Source organism: Hemiscyllium ocellatum, chromosome 42 (assembly GCF_020745735.1).
Source record: "Hemiscyllium ocellatum isolate sHemOce1 chromosome 42, sHemOce1.pat.X.cur, whole genome shotgun sequence".
Classification (NCBI taxonomy): domain Eukaryota; kingdom Metazoa; phylum Chordata; class Chondrichthyes; order Orectolobiformes; family Hemiscylliidae; genus Hemiscyllium; species Hemiscyllium ocellatum.
In genome coordinates this window covers 19,688,736-19,716,494 of record NC_083442.1, presented here as the reverse complement: position 1 = coordinate 19,716,494, position 27,759 = coordinate 19,688,736, and the positions used below count along the sequence as shown (strand labels likewise).

At 48.7% G+C, this 27,759-nt stretch overlaps 1 protein-coding gene across 1 annotated transcript; it reads left to right on the top strand.

Moving 5' to 3' along the window:
• On the top strand, positions 1 to 27,463 carry LOC132834857 (small ribosomal subunit protein eS27-like). The gene is made up of 4 exons (XM_060853951.1): positions 1 to 139; positions 11,124 to 11,232; positions 22,160 to 22,270; positions 27,234 to 27,463. The coding sequence occupies exons 1-4, from the start codon at positions 134 to 136 to the stop codon at positions 27,260 to 27,262; spliced, it is 255 nt and encodes an 84-aa protein (XP_060709934.1). The 5' UTR covers positions 1 to 133; the 3' UTR covers positions 27,263 to 27,463.
• Positions 27,464 to 27,759: the final 296 nt, after the last annotated feature.

The following is a 27,759-nucleotide window of genomic DNA, read 5'->3' as shown; positions in this document are numbered from 1 at the left end:
AAGTTTCACGCGTTTACATCAGTTCTCTGGGCTGGCAGAGGCGGCTCAGTGTGCGTGTGTCTGTACCAGTACCTGTGATCTTGCTGACCGTGGTAAGAGGGGAGTTGAGTCTACCCGATCTCCCCGGGGGAACATGCCTGTGAGTTGGTACCTGTTACATTTCAGTCGATACATTTCAGCTACAATGTAACGCGCGCGGCTCGGATACACTGAGACTGACACGGAGCTCAGGCCTCCCTTTAAACCTCACACAGAGAATTGCCAATAATTTCCTATTTGCTTGTGGAGCAGGATTGTGTTTGTTTGTTTGTGTGTGTTGTGGGGGGGGGGGGGCAAAATTCTCATCAACCCCCCCCCTCATTTCTCATCGTTCTTCCCCCAAATCCCAACAAATCTGAACTGGTAAACACGTGTCAAAACGAAAGTTAAACAGTGCAAAACATAGGAGGTCGCTGATGATCTGAAAGTGAAATGGAGTAAAAAATGAGGTCTGCAGATGCTGGAGATCACAGCTGAAAATGTGTTGCTGGTCAAAGCACAGCAGGCCAGGCAGCATCTCAGGAATAGGGAATTCGACGTTTCGAGCATAAGCCCTTCATCAGGAAAGTGAAATGGAGACAAGGCAGGCTGGAAATACTCAGCGGCGGGTCTGCTCACATCTGTGGAGAGTGCGTTTCAGGCCGATGACTTCTCGATTTCAAAACATGGATCGAAATTCAGTATGGGGTTCTATCTCTCCTCCTCCTCCAGCACAGAACTCCCAAAGAAAACAGTTCAGCCAGCCTACCGTCATAACAGGGACATCTTAACATCCTTACTGCTCGGTCAGTGATGAGGGGAAAGTTTAAGATTTTATCAGAAGTTGAACATTGAGCTCGGCAGACAGACCATCCCAGATTCAGCATGCCTTCTCAAATTTCCGTTTCAAGCCTGCCCCTTGGTTCCCTGTCCAACTCACTTGTCGATTTTACAGGCAATGCCTACCCACTCAGTCCGGGAATGTGTGTTTGACCTCCCGCTTTTGAAAATCCCCCCCCCCCCCAAAAAAAAATTCCATCCACAAAACACCGAGGCTCGGGTTATTTTGAGCAGTGAATTTCCCTCCCAGCACTCGGGATGCCGAACCCTCCCCTCCACCCCCCTCCCCACCTCCAACCGCCACCCCAGGGCCCAACTGATTAGATGTTTGTTGGAATACCACCCTGTGTGTGGGGAGCCACATATCCTTCTGAGAAAAGGAGAATCCATGGGAATGTGACCACCCGGGTTAAATGGCACTTTTTTTGATGCGATGGGATTTGTTCCCCTCCTGGCCTGCCCAACATCACTCCTATATGGGGTGCCAGTATTTGTTGTCCATCCCCAGTTGCCCTTGAACTGACAGACTTGCTTAGCCATTTCAGACTTCACCAAGATTCCTGGGGATCTCAAGTCGCATGAGCTGGATTTATTCCAGCCACAGGATTTCCACTTGTGACCCCAGAGCATGAGCCCAAGGCGTTAGGATTAATGATGTGATGTTACCACAACATCATTATCATAGAAACTGCACAGTGTAGAAAGAGGCCATTCAGCCCACCAAGTCTGCACTGACTCTGCAGAGCTGTCCCTGTACTTCCCATGACTAATCCACCTCACCTGCACACGACGGTAATTTAGCACGGCCAATCTGCCTAACCTTTGACTGTGGCAGGAAACCGCAGACACAGAGAGAATGTGCAAACTCCACGCAGACAGTCACCCGATGGTAGAATCGAACCCGGGTCCCCGGCGCTGTGAGGCAGCAGTGCTAACCACTGAGCCACCCATTGTTTTCCCTTTGATTATCTCCCCAATAGCAAAGGGTTATATAACCATCAGCCCCCAGCAAGAACGTCTCAGGGAGGACAAAGGCACAGTCCTTTAAAAGACAAAGCTCCTAACTATTCAGGCACTAATAAGACCATAAGACATAAGAGTGGAAGTAAGCAAGGGGAGGGGATTCCACTGTCTCAGACGTATTCTCAGTTTCGAATCTGGTTGTGTGACTCGGAACATTACTGTGCAGTGAGATAGCCTAACCAATTTATAGGATGACCGAAGCTCTATTGAAAGGATGCTAGTGAGCATGCCACCTCACATTGTATCTGCCTCGCAACTGGGGTTCGCCAGCTAGTGACTGTGATAAGCAGTGACGTTGTCTCTGGACAAGCTCATGTCACCATGGCGATATGTGACAACAGCAGCTTGGCAGCATGGAAATCAACAACTGAAGACAACACCTCATGACCTACAACATTTGGGGCAAGGCCTGGACTGGTATTTTAAGGCTTTGATATCCTATCCCTCTTGGATTGGATTTGCTGCAGGTCCATTTCCCTTACCTAGATCATCCACATTAAGGGGAGATAATAGGCAGTAATCCAGCAGCTGAAACCCTGGGCGAATAGGTTCAAATCTTACCATCTGTGGAATTTAAAATCAAATACAGGAATTGGGAGGTCTTGTTGCAGCTGTACAGGACATTGGTTAGGCCACTTTTGGAATATTGCGTGCAATTCTGGTCTCCTTCCTATTGGAAGGATGTTGTGAAACTTGAAAGGGTTCAGAAAAGATTTACAAGGATGTTGCCAGGGTTGGAGGATTTGAGCTATAGGGAGAGGTTTATTAGGCTGGCGCTGTTTTCCCTGGAGTGTTGGAGTCTGAGGGGTGACTTTATAGAGGTTGAGAAAATCGTGAGAGGCATGGATAGGATAAATAAAGTTTATTCTCTGGGTGGGGGAATCCAGAACTAGAGGGCATGGGTTTAGGGTGAGAGAGGAAAAATATAAAAGAGACCTAATGGGCAACTTTTTCACACAGAGGGTGGTACGTGTATGGAATGAGTTGCCAGAGGGTGTGGTGGAGGCTAGTACAAATGCAATATTTAAAAGGCATCTGGATGGGTATATGAATAGGAAGCGTTTGGAGGGATATGGGCTGGGTGCTGGCAGGTGGGACAGGATTGGGTTGGGATATTTGGTCAGCATGGATAAGTTGGACTGAAGAGTCTGTTTCCATGCTGTACATCTCTATGACTATGACTCCAAGTCTGGAATTAAAAAGCTATTCTAATTAAAGATGACTATCTTTATTGTTGTAAAAACCTATCTGGTTCACTAATGTCCTTCAGGGGAGGAAACCTGCCATCCTTGCTTGGTCTCACCTACATGTGACTCCAGACCACAGCAATGTGGTTGACTGTTAAATGTCCACATAATTCACTTAACTTCAGACTAAAGAGAGGAGTCCAGTGACAATGTAATGGATTAGGCTGTTCGGCCCACATAATCAGTGCTGGTTTTCAGTGGAGCAATGCCATCTGTTCCATTTCCTTGTTCAATCCATGTAGCTTTGCAAGTTTATTTCCTTTCAAAACTAATTCATCATCTCCGCTTCCACCGCCCTGATAGGCAGCCAGTCCCAGTTCATTACTGCCCAGAGTAAAACTTCGGCATCATGTTCCCCATCCCTCTATTATATTTCACACCAAACCTGAAATTTGTGCCCCAAAGGTAGGTTAGTGGGAAGTTTTTCTTCAATCTTATCTGAGCCTGTCTTAATCTTGCGCACTTCTGTCAAATCTTCCCTCAATCTCCTTTGTACCAAGGAGAACGTTCTTTATCCGTGTCTGTGTGTGTGAGCACGTGTTTGCATGTACAAATGTGCGTGTGTGTGTGTGTTTATGTGTATCTGTGTATGTGTTGGTGTGCATTGTGGGTAATTCTTTGATTCAAGATGGTGGCAGGGTAGCAGGCTCTTCCCTTGGGCTCATCTACTCCCACATGCTTTCTTCTTTTGTCTTTATTCTTACTTCTGGTATTTCTTTTTCCCCCCTGTTTTTTCTTTCTTTCTTCTTTTCTTTGGATCTTTTAGTGGCAGGTTATTCGGTGAACTCGGCATGGCATCTTGATTGGGCTATGCGTGGAATGGCAGCTCCTGACGGTGGTCAGAGGTGGTGGTGGATGCTGCTCCTCCCGGTGATTAGAGCTGGCAGTGGCAGCAGAGACATCCTCCCGGGGTTCAGGGCTGGTGGTGACAGAGGGCTTAATCAGGTGGCAGCAAGGTGACATCTTGGAGGAGGGTGGCCGGAGCTCATGGTGAACGATGGCCTGGACCAGGGACTCCAGATCGCAGCAGGCCCAGACCAGGGACTCCTGATCGCAGCAGGCCCAGACCAGGGACTCCTGATCGCAGCAGGCCCAGACCAGGGACTCCTGATCGCATCAGGCCCAGACCAGGGACTCCTGATCGCAGCAGGCCCACGCCAGGGACTCCTGATCACAGCAGGCCCAGACCAGGGACTCCTGATCATAGAAGGCCCAGACCAGGGACTCCTGATTGTAGCAGGCCCAGACCAGGGACTCCAGATCGCAGCAGGCCCAGACCAGGGACTCCTGATCATAGAAGGCCCAGACCAGGGACTCCTGATTGTAGCAGGCCCAGACCAGGGACTCCAGATCGCAGCAGGCCCAGACCAGGGACTCCTGATCGCATCAGGCCTAGACCAGGGACTCCTGATCGTAGCAGGCCCAGACCAGGGACTCCTGATCGCAGCAGGCCCAGACCAGGGACTCCTGATCGCAGCAGGCCCAGACCAGGGACTCCTGATCGCAGCAGGCCCAGACCAGGGACTCCTGATCGCAGCAGGCCCAGACCAGGGACTCCTGATCGCAGCAGGCCCAGACCAGGGACTCCTGATCGCAGCAGGCCCAGACCAGGGACTCCTGATGGCATCAGGCCCAGTCCAGGGACTCCTGATCGCAGCAGGCCCACGCCAGGGACTCCTGATCACAGCAGGCCCAGACCAGGGACTCCTGATCATAGAAGGCCCAGACCAGGGACTCCTGATTGTAGCAGGCCCAGACCAGGGACTCCAGATCGCAGCAGGCCCAGACCAGGGACTCCTGATCGCATCAGGCCCAGACCAGGGACTCCTGATCGCAGAAGGCCCAGACCAGGGACTCCTGATTGCAGCAGGCCCAGACCAGGGACTCCTGATCGCAGCAGGCCCAGACCAGGGACTCCTGATCGCTGCAGGCCCAGACCAGGGACTCCTGATTGTAGCAGGCCCAGACCAGGGACTCCTGATCGCAGCAGGCCCAGACCAGGGACTCCAGATCGCATCAGGCCCAGACCAGGGACTCCAGATCGCATCAGGCCCAGACCAGGGACTCCTGATCGCAGCAGGCCCACGCCAGGGACTCCTGATCACAGCAGGCCCAGACCAGGGACTCCTGATCGCTGCAGGCCCAGACCAGGGACTCCTGATTGTAGCAGGCCCAGACCAGGGACTCCTGATCGCAGCAGGCCCAGACCAGGGACTCCTGATCATAGAAGGCCCAGACCAGGGACTCCTGATCATAGAAGGCCCAGACCAGGGACTCCTGATTGTAGCAGGCCCAGACCAGGGACTCCAGATCGCAGCAGGCCCAGACCAGGGACTCCTGATCGCATCAGGCCCAGACCAGGGACTCCTGATCGCAGAAGGCCCAGACCAGGGACTCCTGATTGCAGCAGGCCCAGACCAGGGACTCCAGATCGCAGCAGGCCCAGACCAGGGACTCCTGATCGCATCAAGCCCAGACCAGGGACTACAGATCGCAGCAGGCCCAGACCAGGGACTCCTGATCGCAGCAGGCCCAGACCAGGGACTCCTGATCGCATCAGGCCCAGTCCAGGGACTCCTGATCGCAGCAGGCCCACGCCAGGGACTCCTGATCACAGCAGGCCCAGACCAGGGACTCCTGATCATAGAAGGCCCAGACCAGGGACTCCTGATTGTAGCAGGCCCAGACCAGGGACTACAGATCGCAGCAGGCCCAGACCAGGGACTCCTGATCGCATCAGGCCCAGACCAGGGACTCCTGATCGCTGCAGGCCCAGACCAGGGACTCCTGATTGTAGCAGGCCCAGACCAGGGACTCCAGATCGCAGCAGGCCCAGACCAGGGACTCCAGATCGCATCAGGCCCAGACCAGGGACTCCAGATCGCATCAGGCCCAGACCAGGGACTCCTGATCGCAGCAGGCCCACGCCAGGGACTCCTGATCACAGCAGGCCCAGACCAGGGACTCCTGATCGCTGCAGGCCCAGACCAGGGCCTCCTGATCGTAGCAGGCCCAGACCAGGGACTCCAGATCGCAGCAGGCCCAGACCAGGGACTCCTGATCATAGAAGGCCCAGACCAGGGACTCCTGATCATAGAAGGCCCAGACCAGGGACTCCTGATTGTAGCAGGCCCAGACCAGGGACTCCAGATCGCAGCAGGCCCAGACCAGGGACTCCTGATCGCATCAGGCCCAGACCAGGGACTCCTGATCGCAGAAGGCCCAGACCAGGGACTCCTGATTGCAGCAGGCCCAGACCAGGGACTCCAGATCGCAGCAGGCCCAGACCAGGGACTCCTGATCGCTGCAGGCCCAGACCAGGCCCAGACCAGGGACTCCTGATTGCAGCAGGCCCAGACCAGGGACTCCTGATCGCTGCAGGCCCAGACCAGGGACTCCTGATCACAGCAGGCCCAGACCAAGGACTCCTGATCACAGCAGGCCCAGACCAGGGACTCCTGATTGTAGCAGGCTCAGACCAGGGACTCCTGATCGCAGCAGGCCCAGACCAGGGACTCCCGGTTGCAGAAGACCCAGACCAAAGGACTCTTGAACGCAGGCCGAATGTGGGTTCAGCACCAGGCCAAGATATGCCCAGCAGCGAACAGATGGCAGTTAAAGAGTGGCGACTGCTACCTTGGTGGGTCCGGTGCAGGTGGCAGTGAGGCGGTGGAGGAGGGATGGTGGCACGGGTGTTATTGTCGGCTTAGAGCTCAGGATTCTCTTTCAGTCATACCTTTTATCCTTTTAATTCTTAATCTATTATCCTTCAGTTATATCTTTCATCCTTTTTCTTCTTACACTATTCAAAATGGCACTGGCTTGTGGTGACAGTTGAAACGTTTCACTGTATTTTACTGTATTGTTCACTGTAAAATGCAAGTGACAATTAACAAATCATTCATTCATGTGTGTGTGTATATGTGGGTGAGTATCTGTATGTATATGTGTGTGTATGTGCATGCATGTATACGTTTGTGTATGTGTGCATATGTATCTATGCATATACTCATACATGTGTATGTCTATGTGTAATACACACATATGTGTGGGTGTGTCTGTATGCATATGCATGTATATGTATGTGTTTATGTGCACATATATGTGTGCATCTGTAAATATATGGGTGGGAGTGTCTGTATATGTGGTTGGGAGTGTATCTGTGTATTTGGGTGAGAGTGTATCTGTCTATATATATGTGGGTGTGAGTATATTTGTGTGTGTCTGTATATGCATGTGTGTACATGTATATCAGCGTGTCTGTGTAAATGTGTGTGTGTGTGTATCAGCGCATCAGTGTGTGTCTGTGTATATGTAAGTTTGTGTGTATCAGTGTGTGTCTGTATATATGTAGATGTGTGTGTATCAGTGTGTGCCTGTGTATATGTAAGTGTGAGTATATCAGTGTGTGCCTGTGTATATGTAGATGTGTGTGTATCAGTGTGTGTCTGTGGATATGTGTGTGTGAGTGTATCAGTGTGTATCTGTGTATATGTAGGTGTGTGTGTATCAGTGTGTGTCTGTGTATATGTAAGTGTGAGTATATCAGTGTGTATCTGTGGATATGTAAGTATGAGTGTATCACTGTGTCTGTGTATATGTGTGTGTGTGTATCAGTGTGTGTCTGTGCATATGTGTGTGTGAGTGTATCAGCGTGTGTCTGTGTATATGTAGCTTTGTGTGTATCAGTGTGTGTCTGTGTATATGTAGGTGTGAATATATCAGTGTGTGTCTGTGTATATGTAGGTGTGAGTGTATCAGTGTGTGTCTGTGGATATGTAGGTGTGTGTGTATCAGTGTGTGTCTGTGGATATGTGTGTGTGAGTGTGTCTGTGTATATGTAAGTGTGAGTATATCAGTGTATGTCTGTGTATATGTAAGTGTGAGTATATCAGTGTGTGTCTGTGTATATGTAAGTGTGAGTATATCAGTGTGTATCTGTGTATATGTAGGTGTGTGTGTATCAGTGTGTGTCTGTGGATATGTGTGTGTGAGTGTGTCTGTGTATATGTAAGTGTGAGTATATCAGTGTGTATCTGTGTATATGTAAGTGTGAGTGTATCAGTGTGTGTCTGTGGATATGTAGGTGTGTGTGTATCAGTGTATGTTTGTGTATATGTAAGTGTGAGTATATCAGTGTGTGTCTGTGTATATGTAAGTGTGAGTGTATCAGTGTGTGTCTGTGTATATGTAAGTGTGAGTGTATCAGTGTGTGTCTGTGTATATGTAAGTGTGAGTATATCAGTGTATGTCTGTGTATATGTAAGTGTGAGTATATCAGTGTGTGTCTGTGTACATGTAAGTGTGAGTATATCAGTGTGTGTCTGTGTATATGTGTGTGTGTATATGTAAGTGTGAGTATATCAGTGTGTGTCTGTGTATATGTGTGTGTGTGTGTGTGTGTATCAGTGTGTGTCTGTGGATATGTGTGTGTGAGTGTGTCTGTGTATATGTAAGTGTGAGTATATCAGTGTGTGTCTGTGTTAATGTAGGTGTGTGTGTATCAGTGTGTGTCTGTGTATATGGAGATGCACTTTGTTTGGGTGCCATTGTTGGGTGAAGTTGGGTAGTCACTTGCTGAGTGCAAAGCCAAATTCTGGCTGTATGAGTGTGGAGCCACTGTTTGGGAGCCATGCCCATTACTTCAATGATTCTATTTATATCAAAGGTGCAGCTGTCATGTGAGTGTGGTGACGTCTCCCTTGCAGTTAGAGCATAAACAGGGGCTCGGAATCTGGGCATGAACTGATAGTGGAGCAAAGTGAAACACAAAGGGGAAAAGTCACACTTTGGAGTCAGTTCACACTCAATTCAAGATTGGCCCGCGTGCAAAACCTTACTCAGACCTGAGGTGCTTTGAGTGCGAGCTCACTCTCTGACTTTCGTAACCTGTTTTATTTATATGCGGCTGGGACTGAGTTAACCAAGTATCACAACTGAGAAACATTGGCAAGTGGCCCAGGGTTGTAGCATGTAACGCAAACAAACAGTGAATAACCCTTTACCTTACACAAGCAGTAATTAAAATCAGTATGTGATGTGGAATCAATATACTGGTGTGTTATGAATAGGTGGGCACCTTGTGCCTATTTGCCAGGGATTGGAGCACAGACACTGGGTTTATTAGCCAATAAATGTCACTTTTGGGCAGTGAGAGCTGATGTCTTTCAGCTGTTGAGGTTTTTGAAGAGTTTCTACAAATAGTTGTAAAAAGTTTGTCCGTGTTGTGTAACCACAAGGCTGGTAATCCTATGAGGCTCATTAAACTTGGCATCAGAGTTTGTGCTAAAGCTCAACATGTTTCCCAGCTTTAGAGCTGGAGAGTTAGACATCTCCCGTGGTGGCTTACTGAGCCTCAGTCCTTCTGGTGCCATGCAGGACAATGGGTAGCTCAGGTCCATGGATGGTGCCCTGCTCTTCAAAGTCCTTCTCAAACGCACCTCGCCAGGTCTTCTTCTTCCACGTGGTAGTGTCTGCTCTGCAGTTGTCTCTGGTGGGACATATAGTCAGGAGGTGAACCATATGCCTTTGTCCAACTCAGCTGTCTGTCCATCACAATATTCTGAAGATGCCTCTGATCCGTCCTGTGTTCAAAGTGAGAGAGGAAAAGTTTAAGGGAGATATGCATGGGAAGTTACACAGAGGGTGGTGGGTGCCCGGAATGCAGAGGTGGTAGAGGCGAGCACTGTAGAGTCGTTTAAGATGTATCCAGCCCTGAAGAAGGGCTTATGACCAAAACATCGATTCTCCTGCTCCTCGGATGCTGCCTGGCCTGCTGTGTTTTTCCAGCACCACACTTTTTAACTCTGGTCTCCAGCATCTGCAGTCCTCACTTTCTCCCAGGTACATGAATGGGCAGGGAGCAGAGGGATATGGATCCTTACAAAGTAGGCAACAGGTTTAGATGGAGGATGTGGATCAATACAGGCTTGGAGGACCGAAGGGCCTGTTCCTGTGCTGTAATGTTCTTTGTTCTTTATGTCGCATATTTTCATTGAAGGACGATGTCTCACCAAGTGTCACCCATGATCATATGTAGGCATTGCTGGTGGAAGATGTCCACGTGGTGACACAAAATGGAGAGTCAAGTCAGTGGGGTCGGGTTGAGAGTGGAATGGCGGCAGAGTAGTCTGCTTTTCCTTTGTTATTTGTGTAAGCAATTTTTTTTGGGGGGTGAGATTGAGAGAAAGTTGGAGACTGACGAGCTGTCAATCACAAGACCATCTAAACACAGGGAGTTAAGTGTCTGCTGGCATTCTGGTTCAAACAGGAGCAGGGGGACTCCTCAGCCCCTGGTCAATATTTGTCTTCAACTGACTTCACGAAAGCTGAGGAACACATCAGTATCCATGGGATCTGGCTGTGTGTAAATGGCCCATCTGTTTCCTACCTAATACAAGCAGCTGCATCTTGGGTGGCACGGTGGCACTGTGGTTAGCGCTGCTGCCTCACAGCGTCAGAGACCCGGGTTCAATTCCCACCTCAGGCAACTATCTGTGTGGAATTTGCACGTTCTACCCGTGTCTGCGTGGGGGTGCTCCGGTTTCCTCCCACAGCCCAAAAATGTGCAGGTTAAGTGAATTGGCCATGCTGCATTGCCCATACTGTTAGGTGTAGGGGAATGGGTCTGGGTGGGTTGCTTGGAGGGTCGGTGTGGACTTGTTGGGCCGAAGGGCCTGTTTCCACACTGTAAGTAATCTAATCAAAAGGACTGTCTGTAAAATGCTCTGGGACATCCTCAAGGTTCTGAAATGTTTTTGTCTCAAGAATATCATTCTCAATGAAAAATTCAGGCATGATTGAGTTCCCATAAAATAGTCCTTGCGTGTATTGGAGAATAATATATATTGGAATATGTTACCATTTCAACCTCCTCCTGCATCGTTCCACCCAATTGCTGTTGCTGTGACTGTTCCCTCCCCCCCCCCCCCCCACCATTCACCGTGCTATGTCATTGAGATTAACCTGACTGTTCCTACCTCTCACAAATTACAGTTGGCGAAGGATTTGTTAAACCCGTCTCCAGAAGCAGAGCGGAGGCGGCACAAGAAAAAACGCTTGGTTCAAAGCCCAAACTCGTACTTCATGGACGTCAAGTGCCCAGGTAAGCTCAGGGTGTCACTCTATGACCAGTATTGGGGGGGGGTTGGGGAGGGTTTGTAAACTGAATTGAATTGAATTTATTGTCAGGTGTACCGAGGCAGAGTGAAAAGCTTGGTCTTGAGAGCAATACAGGCAGCTAACATGGTTAAGTAGCATAGATAGTAAATAATAGGTAAACAGCAGTAAACAACAAAACACAGGGACAGGCAAATGTTAAGAGTTTTTGAGTCCATTCCGTATTGTATCAACTTTGGTGTGTGTGTGTGTGTGTGTGTGTGTGTGTGTACACACATTGTCATCCTTCCTTGCATTTCTCTCACCTGATTCCGATTCTGAATGAGCTGGTGTTTTCTGAACATAGTCTGCTGGCTTGGATGGTCGTCTTTTCTGGTGATAAGCCACAACTAACCAGCTATCTCCTGAAGATGTGTGTGAAATCTCACCTTTGGGTTTGCAGCACCAGCAACCATCAAAAAGCCACCAAAGCCACTGGCAGAAAGAAGAACTGATTAACACTGAGGGATTTTTCCTTTTGGCACTTGGCCATGACTAACATTTATACCCCATCCCTAATAGTTTGAGTCAACTACATTGTTGTGGGTTTGGAGTCACTTTCCAGCGCCTGCCGTTCTCACTTCCTCCTACACGTAGGCCAGACCAGGTAAGGATGGCAGATTTCCTTCCGAAAGGACATCCGATCACCTTATTGGGATTGTATTATAGACCCCCTAATAGTCAGCGGGGATTTGAGAAACAAATTTGTAAGGAGATTTCAGTTATCTATAAGAATAATAGGGTGGTTATGGTGAAGGATTTTAATTTTCGGAACATAGTCTGGGACTGCCATAGTGTTCAGGGCTTAGATAGAGAGGAATTTGTTAAGTGTGTACAAGAAAATTTTCTGATTCAGTATGTGGATGGACCTACTGGAGAAGGTGCAAAACTTGACCTAATCTTGGGAAATAAGGCAGGGCTGGTGACTGAGGTGTCAGTGGGAGAGCACTTTGGGGCCAGCGACCACAATTCTATTAGTTTTAAAATAGTGATGGAAAAGGATAAACCATATCTAAAAGTTGAAGTCCTAAATTGGAGAAAGACCAATTTTGACGGTATTAGGCAACATTTTTCATAAGGAGAAAGTGAGGACTGCAGATGCTGGAGATCAGAGCTAAAAATGTGTTGCTGGAAAAGCGCAGCAGGTCAGGCAGCATCCAAGGAGCAGGAGAGTCGACGTTTCGGGCATGAGCCCTTCTTCAGGAATGAGGAGAGTGTGCCAAGCAGGCTAAGATAAAAGGTAGGGAGGAGGGACTTGGGAGAGGGGCGTTGGAAATGTGATAGGTGGAAGGAGATCAAGGTGAGGGTGATAGGCCGGAGTGAGGGTGATAAGCCGGCCTATCACCCTCACCTTGACCTCCTTCCACCTATCACATTTCCAACGCCCCTCTCCCAAGTCCCTCCTCCCTACCTTTTATCTTAGCCTGCTTGGCACACTCTCCTCATTCCTGAAGAAGGGCTCATGCCCGAAACGTTGACTCTCCTGCTCCTTGGATGCTGCCTGACCTGCTGCGTTTTTCCAGCAACACATTTTCAACATTTTTCAAAAGCTGATCGGGGGCAGATATTCGCAGGTAAAGGGACAGCTGGAAAATGGGAAGCCTTCAGAAATGAGATAATGAGAGTGCAGAGACAGTATGTTCATGTTAGGGTGAAAGGAAAGGCTGGTAGGTGTGGGGAAAGTTGGGTGACTAAAGAAATTAATGTTTTGGTTAAGAAAAAGAAGGAAGCATATGACAGATATTGGCAGGAGAGATCGAGTGAATCCTTAGAAGAGTAGGCAGTAGAAGTATACTTAAGAGGGAAATCAGGAGGGCAAAAAGGGGCCATGAGGTAGCTTTGGCAAATAGAATTAAGGAGAATCCAATCAGTTTTTACGAATACATTAAGGACAAAAGGGTAAATAGGGAGAGAATAGGGCCCCTCAAAGATCAGCAAGGCAGCCTATTTGTGTAGCTGCAGGAGATGGGCGAGATACTAAATGAGTATTTTGTATACTGTTTACTGTGGAAAAGAATATGGAAGATATAGAATGTAGGGAAATAGACGGTGACATCTTGAAAAATGTCCACATTACAGAGGAGGAAGTGCTGGATGTCCCAAAATGCATAAAGGTAGACAAATCCCCAGGACCTGACCAGGTGTACCCTAGAACCCTACGGGAAGCCAGAGAAGTGATTGCTGGGCCCTTCTCTCTTATTTTTCAATTCCCCTCAAATAATGTCCCTGGATGTATTCCCAGGAGTATCTTCCCTAAGTAGAGCAGTAATGCTATCCCACATCAAGCAGAAAATGGGGGAGATACTAAATGAGTATTTTGCATCAGTGTTTACTGTGGAAAGGATATGGAAGATATAGACTGTAGGGAAATAGATGGTGACATCTTGCAAAAAATCCAGATCATAAAGGAGGAAATGCTGGATGTCATAAAATGGGTAAAGATGGATAAATCCCCAGGACCTGATCAGGTGTACCCAGGAACTCTGTGGGAAGCTAGAGAAGTGATTGCTGGGTCTCTTGCTGAGATATTTGTATCATTGATAGTCACAGGTGAAGTGCTGGAAGGCTGGAGGTTGGCAAACGTGGTGCCACTGTTTAAGAAGGGTGGTCAGGACATGCCAGAGAACTATAGACCAGTGAGCCTGACCTTATTGGTGGGAAGTTGTTGGAGGGAATCCTGAGGGACAGGATGTACATGTATTTGGCAAGGCAAGGACTAATTAGAGAGAGTCAACATGGCTTTGTGCATGGGAAATCATGTCTCACAAACTTGATTGAGATTTTTGAAGAAGTAACAAAGAGGATTAGTGAGGGCAGAGCAGTAGATGCGATGTATATGGACCTGTAAGGGTTCGACAAGGTTCCCTGTGGGAGACTGAGCTCATGGAACACAGGGAGAACAAGCTATTTGGATATAGAACTGGCTCAAAGGTAGAAGACAGAGGGTGGTGGTGGAGGGTTGTTTTTCAGACTGGATGCCTGTGACCAGTGGAGTGCCACAAGGATCGGTGCTGGGTCCTCTACTTTTTATCATTTACATAAATGATTTGGATGCGAGCATAAGAGGTACAGTTAGTAAGTGTGTAGATGACACCAAACTTGGAGGTGTAGTGGACAGCAAAGAGGGTTACCTCAGAGTACAACAGGATCTTGACCAGATGGACCAATGGGCTGAGAAGTGGCAGATGGAGTTTAATTCAGATAAATGCGAGGTGCTGCATTTTGGGAAAGTAAATCTTAGCAGGATTTATACACTTAATGGTAAGGTCCTAGGGTGTGTTGCAGAACAAAGAGACCTTGGAGTGCAGGTTCATAGCTCCTTGAAAGTGGAGCCACAGGTAGATAGGATAGTGAAGAAGGCGTTTGGTATGCTTTCTTTTATTTGTCAGAGTATTGAGTACAGGAGTTGGGAGGTCATGTTGCAGCTGTACAGGACATTGGTTAGCCCACTGTTTGAATACTGTGTGCAATTCTGGTCTCCTTCCTATCGGAAACTTGAAAGGATTCAGAAAAGATTTGGAGGATTTGATTAGATTAGATTACTTACAGTGTGGAAACAGGCCCTTCGGCCCAACAAGTCCACACCGACCCGCCGAAGTGCAACCCACCCATACCCCTACATTTACCCCTTACCTAACACTACGGGCAATTTAGCATGGCCAATTCACCTCACCCGCACATCTTTGGACTGTGGGAGCAAACCGGAGCACCCGGAGGAAACCCACGCAGACACGGGGAGAACGTGCAAACTCCACACAGTCAGTCGCCTGAGTCGGGAATTGAACCCTGGTCTCAGGTGCTGTGAGACAGCAGTGCTAACCACTGTGCCACCGTGCCACCCTCTAGCTCTCCCATGAGCTATAGGGAGAGGCGAACAGGCTGGGGCTGTTTTCCCTGGAGTGTTGGAGGCTGAGGGGTGACCTTATAGAGGTTTATAAAATTATGAGGGACATAGTTAGGGTAAATAAGCAAAGTCTTTTCCCTTGGGTGGGGGAGCCTAGAACTAGAGGGCATAGGTTTAGAGTGAGAGGGGAAAGATATAAAAGAGATCTAAAGGGCAACTTTTTTACTCAGAGGCTGGTACAGGTATGGAATGAGCTGCCAGAGGAAATGGTGGAGGCTGGTACAATTACAACATTTAGAAGGCATTTGGATGGGTATATGAATAGGAAGGGTTTGGAGGGATATGGGCTGGGTGCTGGCAGGTGGGACTAGATTGGGTTGGGATATTTGGTTGGCATGGACGTGTTGGACCGAAGGGTCTGTTTCCATACTGTACATCTCTATGACTCCCCTTCCTCTCTTGCCCCCCCCTTTCTATCCTTCCTAAATTCTCTATTGCTTTATTAATAACTATTTTATGTTAATGCCACCTAGTTTTGTTCTTCTCAACAAGTCTATCAGGTCACATATTCATCTTTATCCACAAAGAAAGCATCTACATGCCCACTGTTTGCTTATGGGAATAACCTCACATTTTCAGGAGTATCATGCAAATTCTTTTTGCCTTGGTGCCTTTGAATTCTTTTGAAAATATGACAACCAGATCTGTACGTAATTCTCCAGATGTGATCTGTCAAGATTTGATTCACATTGACAAGGGTGTCTGCAGGGTTGGAGGGTTTGAGCTATAGGGAGAGGCTGGATAGGCTTGGGCTGTTTTCCCTTGAGCGTCGGAGGCTGAGGGATGACTTTATGGAGATGTATAAACTCATGAGGGGTATGGATTGGGTGAGTGGGCAAGGTCTTTTGCCTGGAGTGGGGAGGTCTAAATCTAGAGGGCATAGATTTAAGGTGAGAAGGGAAAGATTTAAAAGAGATCTAAGATGCAATGTTTTCATGCAGAGGGTGGTGCGTGTATGGAATGAGCTGCCAGAGGAAGTACTGGAGGCTGGTGCACTTACAACATTTAAAAGGCATCTGGATGGGTATATGAATAGGAACAGCTTGGAGAGATATGGTGCAAAAGGGGTTAGATTAATTTAGGATATCTGGTTGGACAAGTTGGACCAAAGGGCCTGTTTCCATGCTGTACATCTCCATGACTCTAGTGAGGCAGATGGTTTCCAACATTCGACAATGGTTTCATGCTCATCATTAGACTCTTAATTCCAGATATCTATTGAATTCAAATTCCACTATCTGCCATGGTGGGATTTGAACCCAGGTTCCCAGAACATTACCTGGGTCTCTGCATGAATAGTCTAGTGATAATACCACTAGGCTGTCACCTATCAACAGCACCAGGATAGTTGGGGATCTAACATATTTTTTTAATTAAAGTGGTGAGTGATGTAACCAAGGTTCTTAAGATTTGTCCATAATTCGTCTGGTGGAAATATTATGATTGACTGATATTTATAGGGGTTAAGAAGGTGCAACTCTGTAGCTATGTGTTTTGGTCAGTCCAGCTCCATTGAACTGACTGTCAGATCGTTGTTCAAAGTCAAGTCATGTGACAACTGAAACAAGCCATTGAGCTGCCTTCCCTCCAAAAACCTGTCCCACCATCTCATGAGATCGTGGCTAATCTGTGTGTGATGGTATCTCAGATTGAGAATGACAACAGCCTGCAAGTGGAATCACTGAACCTGGGAAGGCTGTTGTGCTGCATCAGTTCTGGATCGACAGGGATGTCTCTCTCTCGTGCGCTCTCTCTGACCACCAGATTGAATCGAAAGGATTAATGAGCAACTAGTTTGGTTGCGTTGTGATGTACATTCTGTGGCCATCATGTCCTGAGGTGGGATTTGAACGTAGAGCTTCAGCTCCAGTAGTGTGGACACTACCCACTGTGTCCACAAAACCTGAGGAGGGCAATCCATATCTCAAGCAGGCTTACCATCTTTACTCCACATCTCTTTAACTTTTTAACCTTCCTTCTTTATTCTTCTATTTTTATTCTAAGAAGACTGCAGCGCTGAACTTTCTAATTTATTTAGTTATTTTTGCACATCTGCATCTAAGAATTTGTACTGAAGTATCTTTGACCCTAAGGTGGTGCCATATGTGGCAATATTACTGTACTCAAGTACACATGATAATAAAACCTAAATCTTGAGGCAAAGTCACCATACTCCCAGAGATCCCACACTCTTATTAGAAAGAGGCCACTGGTTGTGGGTTTGACCTGAGGGTCATAAGGTGGAGGCAAGGTTCAGAAGGCAGGACTTTAATGTGTGGGAATTGTTAGTCACAAATCAGTCATCTGGTCAACTGAGCTAATCAGCTCCATATCCCTGAATATCCTTACTGAACAAGTACCTGTTGCTAAGTTACTTGAATCTCCCACCACACATCCCAATACTAACACCCCAAGCCTTTAAGGGGAGAGAGTTTCAGATTTCCAGTCCCCTTGGTGTGATCAGCTGTCGTTCCCCCCCTCCTCCGATTTCGATCCAGAACAGAAAGGATGTAATTTTAAGATTGTGGCAGTTTGTTCTTGAATTCCTCCCTCAGGGGGGTAACAGTTTCCCTGTGCCCGCCCCATCAGATTAAACACTTTGATCCGATCACTTCTCAACCTCGTAAATTCCAAAGACATTAAACCACAATTGCCCTCCTAAATCCACCCTGGCAATTAGGAACCAGCCAGGGATAGTATTTACCGTGTGGACTTTCACCCCGGATTGAGATAAAGAGGCACATAAATAGCTCAAATGTGTCGTGTGGAGTTGTGGGTATTAGTTAGTTAGGTACTGGTATTGACGGTGCAGTTTTCACACAACAACAACTGATTATTTTAAATGATTGAGGGGGGGTCAGATGCTTTTCGGTTGAGCATCCGGTCACAGGGAACTGTAACTAAATGGAAACAGAGTCTGGATAAAAAAGATATAGCACATGGATTTGGGTGAAGTCTGTCTGGGAACCATAGGTCGTCAAGGTACAACCCTATGAAACTGTCCCTGGGGATTTCACCCCGCTGGGCAATAACAAAACCTGTGAAATAATAATGATCTAGCCACTAGAAACAAGCAGGTACTCCAACAACCTCCTGTGTCTCTAGGGAGGGAAAAGCTCCTTTGTCCTACAGGTCAATGTTCACTCGGGAATTATTATCCATCACGTTCTCCCTGTGTCAGCTCTGGGTTTCCTCTGGGTACTCTGGTTTCCTCCCACGGTCTAAAGATGTACAGATTAGGGCGAATTGGCCGTGCTAAACTGCCAAGGGAGTGTCCAGGGATGTCAGGCTAGGTGGATTAGCCATGGGGAGTGCAGGGTTACAGGGAATGGGGAAGTGCAATCTGGGTAGGATGCTCTTTGGAGGGTCAGTGTGGATCTGATGGGCCGAATGGCCGTCCTCCACACTGTAGGGGATTCTATGATACTATCAGATGGCAGTGCAGGTATAAGGGGCTGAGTGACCTGCTTCTCTTAATTTGATTGTTCACATCAGTACATCCTTAGCTGTCCATCTTGGAGTGGGACCCAAACCCTGAGGTTCTGTCTTGGAGGTAGGGACACTATCCTCTCCATTACAAGGTTTCTTTCATTATCGATCATTAATACGATGGGAAGTGTTTACCTCACACCAACAGATGTCAATTTTATCACATCTAGTCATTGTATGAAGTTCTGTAGGATTTTTTAATGGCCTTTTTTTTGTATTGGCACACAATGTTTTTGATTGCCGGACAGAAAACAGATTGGTTTAATAACGTGAAGAATTATTCAAAACGTTAGTCGCCCTTCAGCAGAAACCTGGATTGGAAAGTCAGCTAAACATGTTAGAACAATAGAAGTTAGGAGAGGGTGAGGACTGCAGATGCTGGAAATCAGAATTGTGATCAAAGCGCAGAGGGTCAGGCGGCATCCGAGGAGCAGGAGAATCGACATTTCGAGCAAAAGCCCTTCATCAGGAATCCCAAACAATAGAAAGTGCTGAAGAAACTCTGCAGGTCTGGCAGCATCTGTGGAGAGAAAGCAGAATCAGCGTTTTGAGTCCAGAGACCCTTCTTCAGAACTGAGTGGGTGTGGGTAACACTGTGCAGATATTCAGTACCAATCCAATCTTTGGAAGCTCACGTGCAGTTCCAGCATTCTTTCACTTGAGATTCTTAGACAAGATCTCCATAGCAACCAAATAAATGAAGAGAGCTTAACTTCCTTATTATGAACGCACAGGCAGCAGTCCAAGATGGCTGACACTGGGCCACTCTTTGCATGCTGTCTACAGCAGATCTTGTTCTCACATTTCTTAAAACCGTTCTGCACTTTTACGCCTAAATTCTAAGTCCGGAAAAATCACTAATAACATTTTCTCTCAGACCTCAGATCTAATGTTGATCTTGCTTTGTGAACCTCCTGTCTAGCTTTAACCTTTATGCCTCACTCTGTCGAATCACCCTTTGATCTTGTTCGCTATGATCTGCTTGTACTGCTCACAAAACAAAGCTTTTCACTGTAATTGGGTAAATGCAACTATGATAAATCACATAAATTAAGGGCAGGATTCACCTCTTTGTCCTTTTCTCTTTCCCTCCAAAGGAATTCACAAGGATGGCACAGTGGCTCAGTGGTTAGCACTGCAGCCTAGTATTGCCAGGGACTTGGGTTCGATTCCAGCCTCGGGTGACTGTGTGGAGTTTGCACATTCTCCCAGTGTCTGTGTGGGTTTGCTCTGGTTTCCTCCCACAATCCAAAGATGTGCAAGTTAGGTGAATTGGCTGTGCTAAATTGTTCATAGTACTAGGTGCATTAGTTAGAGGGAAATGAGTCTGGGTGGGTTACTCTTTGGAGGGTCAGTGTAGACTTGTTGTGCTGAAGGGCCTGTTTCCTTCCACATTGTAGGGCATCTCATCTTAAGAACAGAATTCTGGATGAATTCAGAGCTCTGGACTTTTGCTGATTCACTTCTGAAATGGACGCTAGATTTATAAAGTATCTGATGCCCTTTATTGTGACTGAGAGCATTTGGTCACACAGCCACTAGCCTGTGGCACACAGCATGTGACTCCTAACTGCTCTCGGAAATGACCCGAGTAAACAGCTCAGTTCAAAGGACTTTGCCAGCAATGCCCACGACCCAAGGAATAAAAGACAAGAATGGCTTTCACAACCACAGGACACCCCAAATCACTTTACAGCCAATGAAGTGTTAGTATTGTTCCAAATTCAGGACATGCAGCAAGCAGCCTGTGAACAGCAAGCTCCCACAGACAGCAAACTGGCAATGTCTGGATCATCCGTTTCCAGCGATTGGGGGAGGGATAAATAAATACTGGCCAGGACAAAATGCTTGCTATTCTTCAACAGAGTGCAGTAGAATGCATACGTCCACACAAGAAGGTTGATAGGGCCTCAGTATTCAGAAACACAGCAGCAATCCTGCAGGCCCCAGTGTTTTACACATCAGCCTCTGGTTCAGGACTTGAACCCACAACCTTTTGAATTCAGTGCAAGACTGCACTAGTGCGAATTGCTAGGAGATAGCAGCGGTCTCTGTGCCCCTTTAGCTTTGTCTGTCGCCTTTAGCAGTGTTCGTCCCCTTTAGCAGCGTCTGTCGCCTTTAGCAGAGTCTATCCCCTTTAGCAGCGTCTATCCCCTTTAGCAGTGTCTATCCCCGTTGGCAGCGTCTGTCCCCTTTAGCAGCGTCTGTCCCCTTTAGCAGCGTCTGTCCCCTTTAGCAGAGTCTGTCCCCCTTTAGCAGCGTCTATCCCCTTTAGCAGCGTCTATCCCCTTTAGCAGTGTATGTCCCCCTTTAGCAGAGTCTGTCCCCTTTAGCAGAGTCTGTCCCCCTTTAGCAGCGTCCGACCCCTTTAGCAGTGTCTGTCCCCCTTTAGCAGTGTCTGTCCCCCTTTAGCAGTGTATGTCCCCCTTTAGCAGTGTCTATCCCCTTTAGCAGAGTCTGTCCCCCTTTAGCAGTCTGTCCCCCTTTAGCAGCGTCTGTCCCCCTTTAGCAGCATCTGTCCCCTTTAGCAGCTTGTGTCCCCTTTAGCAGCATCTGTCCCCTTTAGCAGAGTCTGTCCCCTTTATCAGTGTCCGTCCCCTTTAGCAGCTTGTGTCCCCTATAGCAGTGTCTATCTCCTTTAGCAGTGTCCGTCCCCTTTAGCAGTGTATGTCCCCTTTAACAATATCAATCCCCTGTAGCAGTCTCTGTGCCCCTGTAGCAGTGTCTGTGCCCCTGTAGCAGTCTCTATGCTCCTGTAGCAGTCTCTGTGCCCCTGTAGCAGTCTCTGTGCTCCTGTAGCAGTGTCTGTGCTCCTGTAGCAGTCTCTGTGCCCCTGTACCAGTTTCTGTGCCCCTGTAGCAGTGTCTGTGCCCCTGTACCAGTCTCTGTTCCCCTATAGCAGTCTCTGTGCCCTTGTAGCAGTCTCTGTGCTCCTATAGCAGTCTCTGTTCCTCTGTAGCAGTCTCTGTTCCCCTATAGCAGTCTCTGTGCCCCTGTAGCAGTGTCTGTGCTCCTATAGCAGTCTCTGTTCCCCTATAGCAGTCTCTGTGCTCCTATAGCAGTCTCTGTTCCTCTGTAGCAGTCTCTGTTCCCCTATAGCAGTCTCTGTGCCCCTGTAGCAGTGTCTGTGCTCCTATAGCAGTCTCTGTGCCCCTGTAGCAGTGTCTGTGCTCCTGTACCAGTCTCTGTGCCCCTGTAGCAGTTCTGTGCTCCTATAGCAGTCTTTGTGCTCCATAGCAGTCTCTGTGATCCTATAGCAGTCCCTGTGCTCCTGTAGCAGTCTCTGTGCCCCATAGCAGTCTCTGTGCCCCATAGCAGTCTCTATGCCCCTGTAGCAGTGTCTGTGCTCCATGGCTGTCTCCGTGCCCCTGCATCAGTCTCTGTGCCCCTATAGCAGTCTCTGTGCCTCTATAGCAGTCTCTGTGCTCCTGTGTTCCTGTAGCAGCAGAGCAATGACAGTGTTTGTGTGTTTCTCTCCTAGGCTGCTACAAGATCACAACCGTGTTCAGCCATGCCCAGACGGTGGTGCTGTGTGTCGGTTGCTCCACGGTTCTGTGCCAGCCCACTGGTGGCAAGGCCCGCCTGACTGAAGGTAAACGTGGAATCTGTCCAACACGAGGCTTTGGAACATTGATGCTCTCCCCGTTGTGTGAGGGAGGGCCATCTCAGTTTCTCCCGGTAACAGTCGGCATTTATATAGTGCCTTCAGTGCAGCATAATCTCCCAAATGGCTTCACCAGATCATAAATGACGAAATGTTTGGTACCCAATCATGTAACCTGATGATAAAGAAATGGTTTGTGGAGAGGTCTGAAAGGAGGAGAGAGAGGTAGCCAATTGGAATACTTTTGGGAGGGAGTTTCAGAGATACAGGCGTATGCACCGACAACAGACTAATTCATAGCTCAGAAAGGCCCAATGTTGGAAAATTGTGGAGATCTTGGAAGGGAGACGTTTTCCTGGGGTTGGGAGGAGCTGTGCACTCATCCTCTCCGAACACAGCTTAAACTATGGTGATCCAAGAAGAATTTCCAAGATTTTTCTCCCAATTTTCCATATATTTAGCAGTGTATAAGTTAGTTGGTATGTGTGTATTTTGATACAGGTCTAACCTGGTGTGGGTCAGGCTGGACAGACAAGGGGTCTGTACCGATCTGTTATTGTTCCCATGTTAACTCCGCACATTGTAATGCCCAGAGAGCAATTTTGCTAATATTACAAGTCTCTGCCCATAACCGATCTGAGCAATGAAGATCTCTATCCCTCCCTAACAGCACCGTGGGGAGGAAGGTGCCTCTCCACCACCTTCTCAAGGCCTTGTCAGAGGAACACAGGTCCCGAAAATGATTTTTTTTTTGGAATTAGATTACTTAAAGGGGAGAAGCAGGTTGTTCCTTTATTTTCAGTTTCCCTTTTTGTTAATGACACCAACAGGAACACACTGTGTCTCGCCGATTCCTACTCATGCCTGTCACCGTGCTGACCCGGTCTCCGTGACCCCGTGCTGACCCGGTCTCCATGACCCTGTGTTGACCCAGTCTCAATGACCCCGTGCTGACCCGGTCTCTGTGTTCTCGTGCTGACCTGGTCTCTATGTCCCTGTGCTGACCCGGCCTCCGTGACCCCGTGCTGACCCGGTCTCCGTGACCCCGTGCTGAACCAGTCTCCATGACCCCGTGCTGACCTGGTCTCCGTGACCCCGTGCTGACCCGGTCTCCGTGACCCCGTGTTGACCCAGTCTCCATGACCCCGTGCTGACCCGGTCTCTGTGTTCTTGTGCTGACCTGGTCTCTATGTCCTTGTGCTGACCCGGTCTCCGTGACCCCGTGCTGACCCGGTCTCCGTGACCCCATGTTGACCTGGTCTCCATGACCCTGTGCTGACCCGGCTTCTGTGTTCTCGTGCTGACCTGGTCTCTATGTCCCTGTGCTGACCCGGCCTCCGTGACCCCGTGCTGACCCGGTCTCCGTGACCCCGTGTTGACCCAGTCTCCATGACCCCGTGCTGACCCGGTCTCTGTGTTCTCGTGCTGACCTGGTCTCTATGTCCTTGTGCTGACCCGGTCTCCGTGACCCCGTGCTGACCCGGTCTCCGTGACCCCATGTTGACTTGGTCTCCATGACCCCGTGCTGACCCGGTTTCTGTGTTCTCGTGCTGACCTGGTCTCTATGTCCCTGTGCTGACCCGGTCTCCGTGACCCCGTGCTGAACCAGTCTCCATGACCCCGTGCTGACCTGGTCTCCGTGACCCCGTGCTGACCCGGTCTCCATGACCCCGTGCTGACCCGGTTTCTGTGTTCTTGTGCTGACCTGGTCTCTATGTCCCTGTGCTGAGCCGGCCTCCGTGACCCCGTGCTGACCCGGTCTCCGTGACCCCGTGCTGAACCAGTCTCCATGACCTCGTGCTGACCTGGTCTCCGTGACCCCGTGCTGACCTGGTCTCCGTGACCCCGTGTCGACCCAGTCTCCATGATCCCGTGCTGACCCGGTCTCTGTGACCCCGTGCTGACCCGGTCGTCGTGACCCTGTGCTGACCTGGTCTCTGTGTCCCCGTGCTGACCCAGTCACAATGACCCTGTGCTGACCCGGTCTCCGTGACCCCGTGCTGACCCGGTCTCCGTGACCCCGTGCTGACCTGGTCTCCGTGTCCACCTGCTGACCCGGTCTCCTGTCCCTGTGCTGATCCGGTCTCTGTGTCCCCGTGCTGACCCAGTCTTCGTGTCCCCGTGCTGACCTGGTGTCTGTGTCCCCGTGCTGACCTGGTCTCTGTGACCCCGTGTTGACCCAGTCTCAGTGTCTCTGTGCTGGCCCGGTCTCCATGACCCCATGCTGACCCGGTCTCCATGTCCTCATGCTGACCTGGTCTCTGTGACCCTGTATTGACCCAGTCTCAGTGTCTCTGTGCTGACCCGGTCTCCATGACCCCATGCTGACCCGGTCTCCATGTCCTCATGCTGACCCAGTCTCTGTGACCCCGTATTGACCCAGTCTCGGTGTCTCTGTGCTGACCCGGTCTCCATGACCCCATGCTGACCTGGTCTCTGTGACCCCGTATTGACCCAGTCTCAGTGTCTCTGTGCTGACCCGGTCTCCATGTCCCCATGCTGACCTGGTCTCTGTGATCCCGTGCTGACCCAGTCTCAGTGTCTCTGTGCTGACCTGGTCTCCATGACCCGTGCTGACCTGGTCTCTGTGACCCCATGCTGACCCGGTCTCTGTGACCCCGTATTGACCAGGTCTCCATGTCCTCATGCTGACCTTGTCTCTGTGACCCTGTATTGACCCAGTCTCAGTGTCTCTGTGGTGGCCCGGTCTCCATGACCCCATGCTGACCCAGTCTCCATGTCCTCATGCTGACCTGGTCTCTGTGACCCTGTAGAGACCCAGTCTCAGTGTGTCTGTGCTGGCCTGGTCTCCATTAACCCATGCTGACCCAGTCTCCATGTCCCCATGCTGACCCGGTCTCTGTGACCCCGTGCTGACCCAGTCTCAATGTCTCTGTGCTGACCCGGTCTCTGTGACCCCGTGCTGACCCAGTCTCAGTGTGTCTGTCCTGGCCCGGTCTCCATGACCCCGTGCCTATGATTTGCCTATGGTCTAAAGAAAAACGTCCTTGCTTGTCCAACCTCTCCCTGTAACTAAGACCATTGAGTCCTGGCAACATCCTTGTAAATTTCTTCTGCACTTTTTCCAGTTTAATAACATCCTTCTTATAACAAGTTGACCAAAATTGAACACAATACTCCAAGTGTGGCCTCACCAATGTCCTGTATATCTGCAACATAACTTCCCAACGTCTATACTCAATGCCCTGCCTGATGAAGACCAGTGTGCCAAAAGACTTCTTCACTGCCTTGTCTACCTGTGACCCCACTTTCAGAGAACTGTGAATCTGAACTCCAAGATATCTCTGTTTCACTATATTCCTTGAGGCCCTACCATTCACCATGAAACTCCCACCTTGTTTAGGCTTTCCTAAATGCAAGACCTCACACTTATCTATTAAACTCCATTTGCTATTCCTTGGCCCACTCCCCCAGCTGATCAAGGTCCTGCTGCAATTTCTGATAACCTTCCTCACTGTCCATGACACCACCTATTTTAGTGCCATCAGCAAACTTACTAATCATGCCTTCTACATTCTCATCCAAATCATGGATATAGATAACAAACAGCAATGGGCCCAGCACCGACCCCTGAGGGACACCATTAGTCACAGGCCTCCAGTCCAACAACATCCTTCCACTATTACCCTCAGCTTCCTAGCATTGAGTCAATTATGTATCCAATTTGCCAGCTCACCCTGAATTCTGTGCGATCTAACCTTCTAGAGTAGCCTACCATGTGGAACCTTATCAAAGGCCTCACTGAAATCCATATCGACTATGTCTACTGGCCTATCCTTGTCAACCTTCCTGGTCACTTCATCAAAGAACTCTAACAAATTTGTGAGGCATGATCTCCCACTCCAAAGCCATGCTGACTGCTCCTAATCAAACCCTGTCTTTCCAAATGCATGTCTATCTTATCTCTCAGAATCTTCTCAAGTAACTTACCCACCACAAGCTTACTGGTCTGTTGTTCCCAGGCTTTTTCTTGTAGGCCTTCTTGAATAATGGCACAACATTCGCTACCCTCCAGTCTTCTGGGACCTCACCCGTGGCTAATGCAAATGCAAAAACATCATCCAGGGCCCCCGCAATTTCTCCTCTAGGCACATGAAGTTTTCTTGGATATACCTGGTCCAGACCAGGAGATTTATCCTCCTTCATGCATTCTACTACATTCTAATACACTTCTTCTACTATGATATGGACTGTCCCCAAGATATCACCACTAAGTTCCCCAAGTTCCCAAATCTTCATGTCTTGCTCCACGGTAAACACAGAAAGAGAGATATTCATCGAGAACCTCACCCATCTCCTGCGGTTCTACACACATACATGTCCAGTTTAATCCTTAAGGGGTCCTATTCTCTCTAGTTATTCTATCTCCTTTAATAAACTGATAGTCCCTGTTTGGATTCACCCTAATCTTCTCAGCTAAGACTATCTCGTGCCTCCTTTTCGCCCTCCTGATTTCCTACTTCCGTAAACTCCTGTATTCCCTGTATAACTCCAGGGATTCCCTTTAATCCCAGCTGCCTGTACCTGAGATGTGCCTCCTTTTTTCAGGTCAAAGCCTCAGTATCTCTTGTCATCCAGAGTTCCCTAGTCCTGCCAACCTTGCCCTTCACCTTCACAGGAACATATAGACCTCGACAGAGATTACGACAGTTGCATAGAAATTTACAGCACAGAAGCAGGCCATTCGGCCCAACCAGTGGTGCTCCGGTTTCCTCCCACAGTCCAAAGATGTGCAGGTCAGGCGAATTGGCTATGCTAAATTGCCCGTAGTGTTAGGTAGGGGGTAAATGTAGGGGTATGGGTGGGTCGCGCTTTGGCGGGTCACTGTGGACTTGTTGGGCCGAAGGGCCTGTTTACACACTGTAAGTAATCTAATCTAATCAGTGGTGCGCTAGTATTTTGTCACCATTCTGCTTTCTGTTTTGTCTAGGCTGTTCATTCCGGAGAAAGCAACACTGAGTGACGTGTGCAGGGTACAGTTTGGGCGACGTGACTGTACCGATGATCAATGACCTTCACCGGGATATGGGGCTGTTATTTCATTGATTGCAATGAATGTGATTGTACATTGCAGTTGGCTAAAATGGGCATTTATAGTTTTTCACTGTTTATTGTCCACAGCATCTAACTAATAAAATCAGAACTGTGTTCATGATCCAATCCATGAGGTGTATATCATTGCGACTGCGCAACGTTCTTACGTTTTTTGGGATACCTGAATGGGAGTAGGCCATTCAGCCCCTCTGGCCTTCTCTGCTATTGCATCTGACCCATCTACTTCACCATACCCTTAAATCTCATTTGTATCTAGAAATCAATGGCTCTATCTTGACCAGACTCAGTGACTGAGCTTCCACAACCTCTGAGCTCGAGAAAGTATGAAGAAATTCCTCCTCATATCAGTCCTAAATGGCCAACCCCTTACCCCAAGACTGTATCCCCTGGTTCAAGACCCA

Bases quoted from the DNA above. Each gene is read 5' to 3' on its own strand.
- LOC132834857 (XM_060853951.1), top strand. The intron at 11,233-22,159 runs GTAAGCTCAGGG...TTTCTCTCCTAG, and splicing joins CATGGACGTCAAGTGCCCAG to GCTGCTACAAGATCACAACC. The intron at 22,271-27,233 runs GTAAACGTGGAA...TGTTTTGTCTAG, and splicing joins CAAGGCCCGCCTGACTGAAG to GCTGTTCATTCCGGAGAAAG.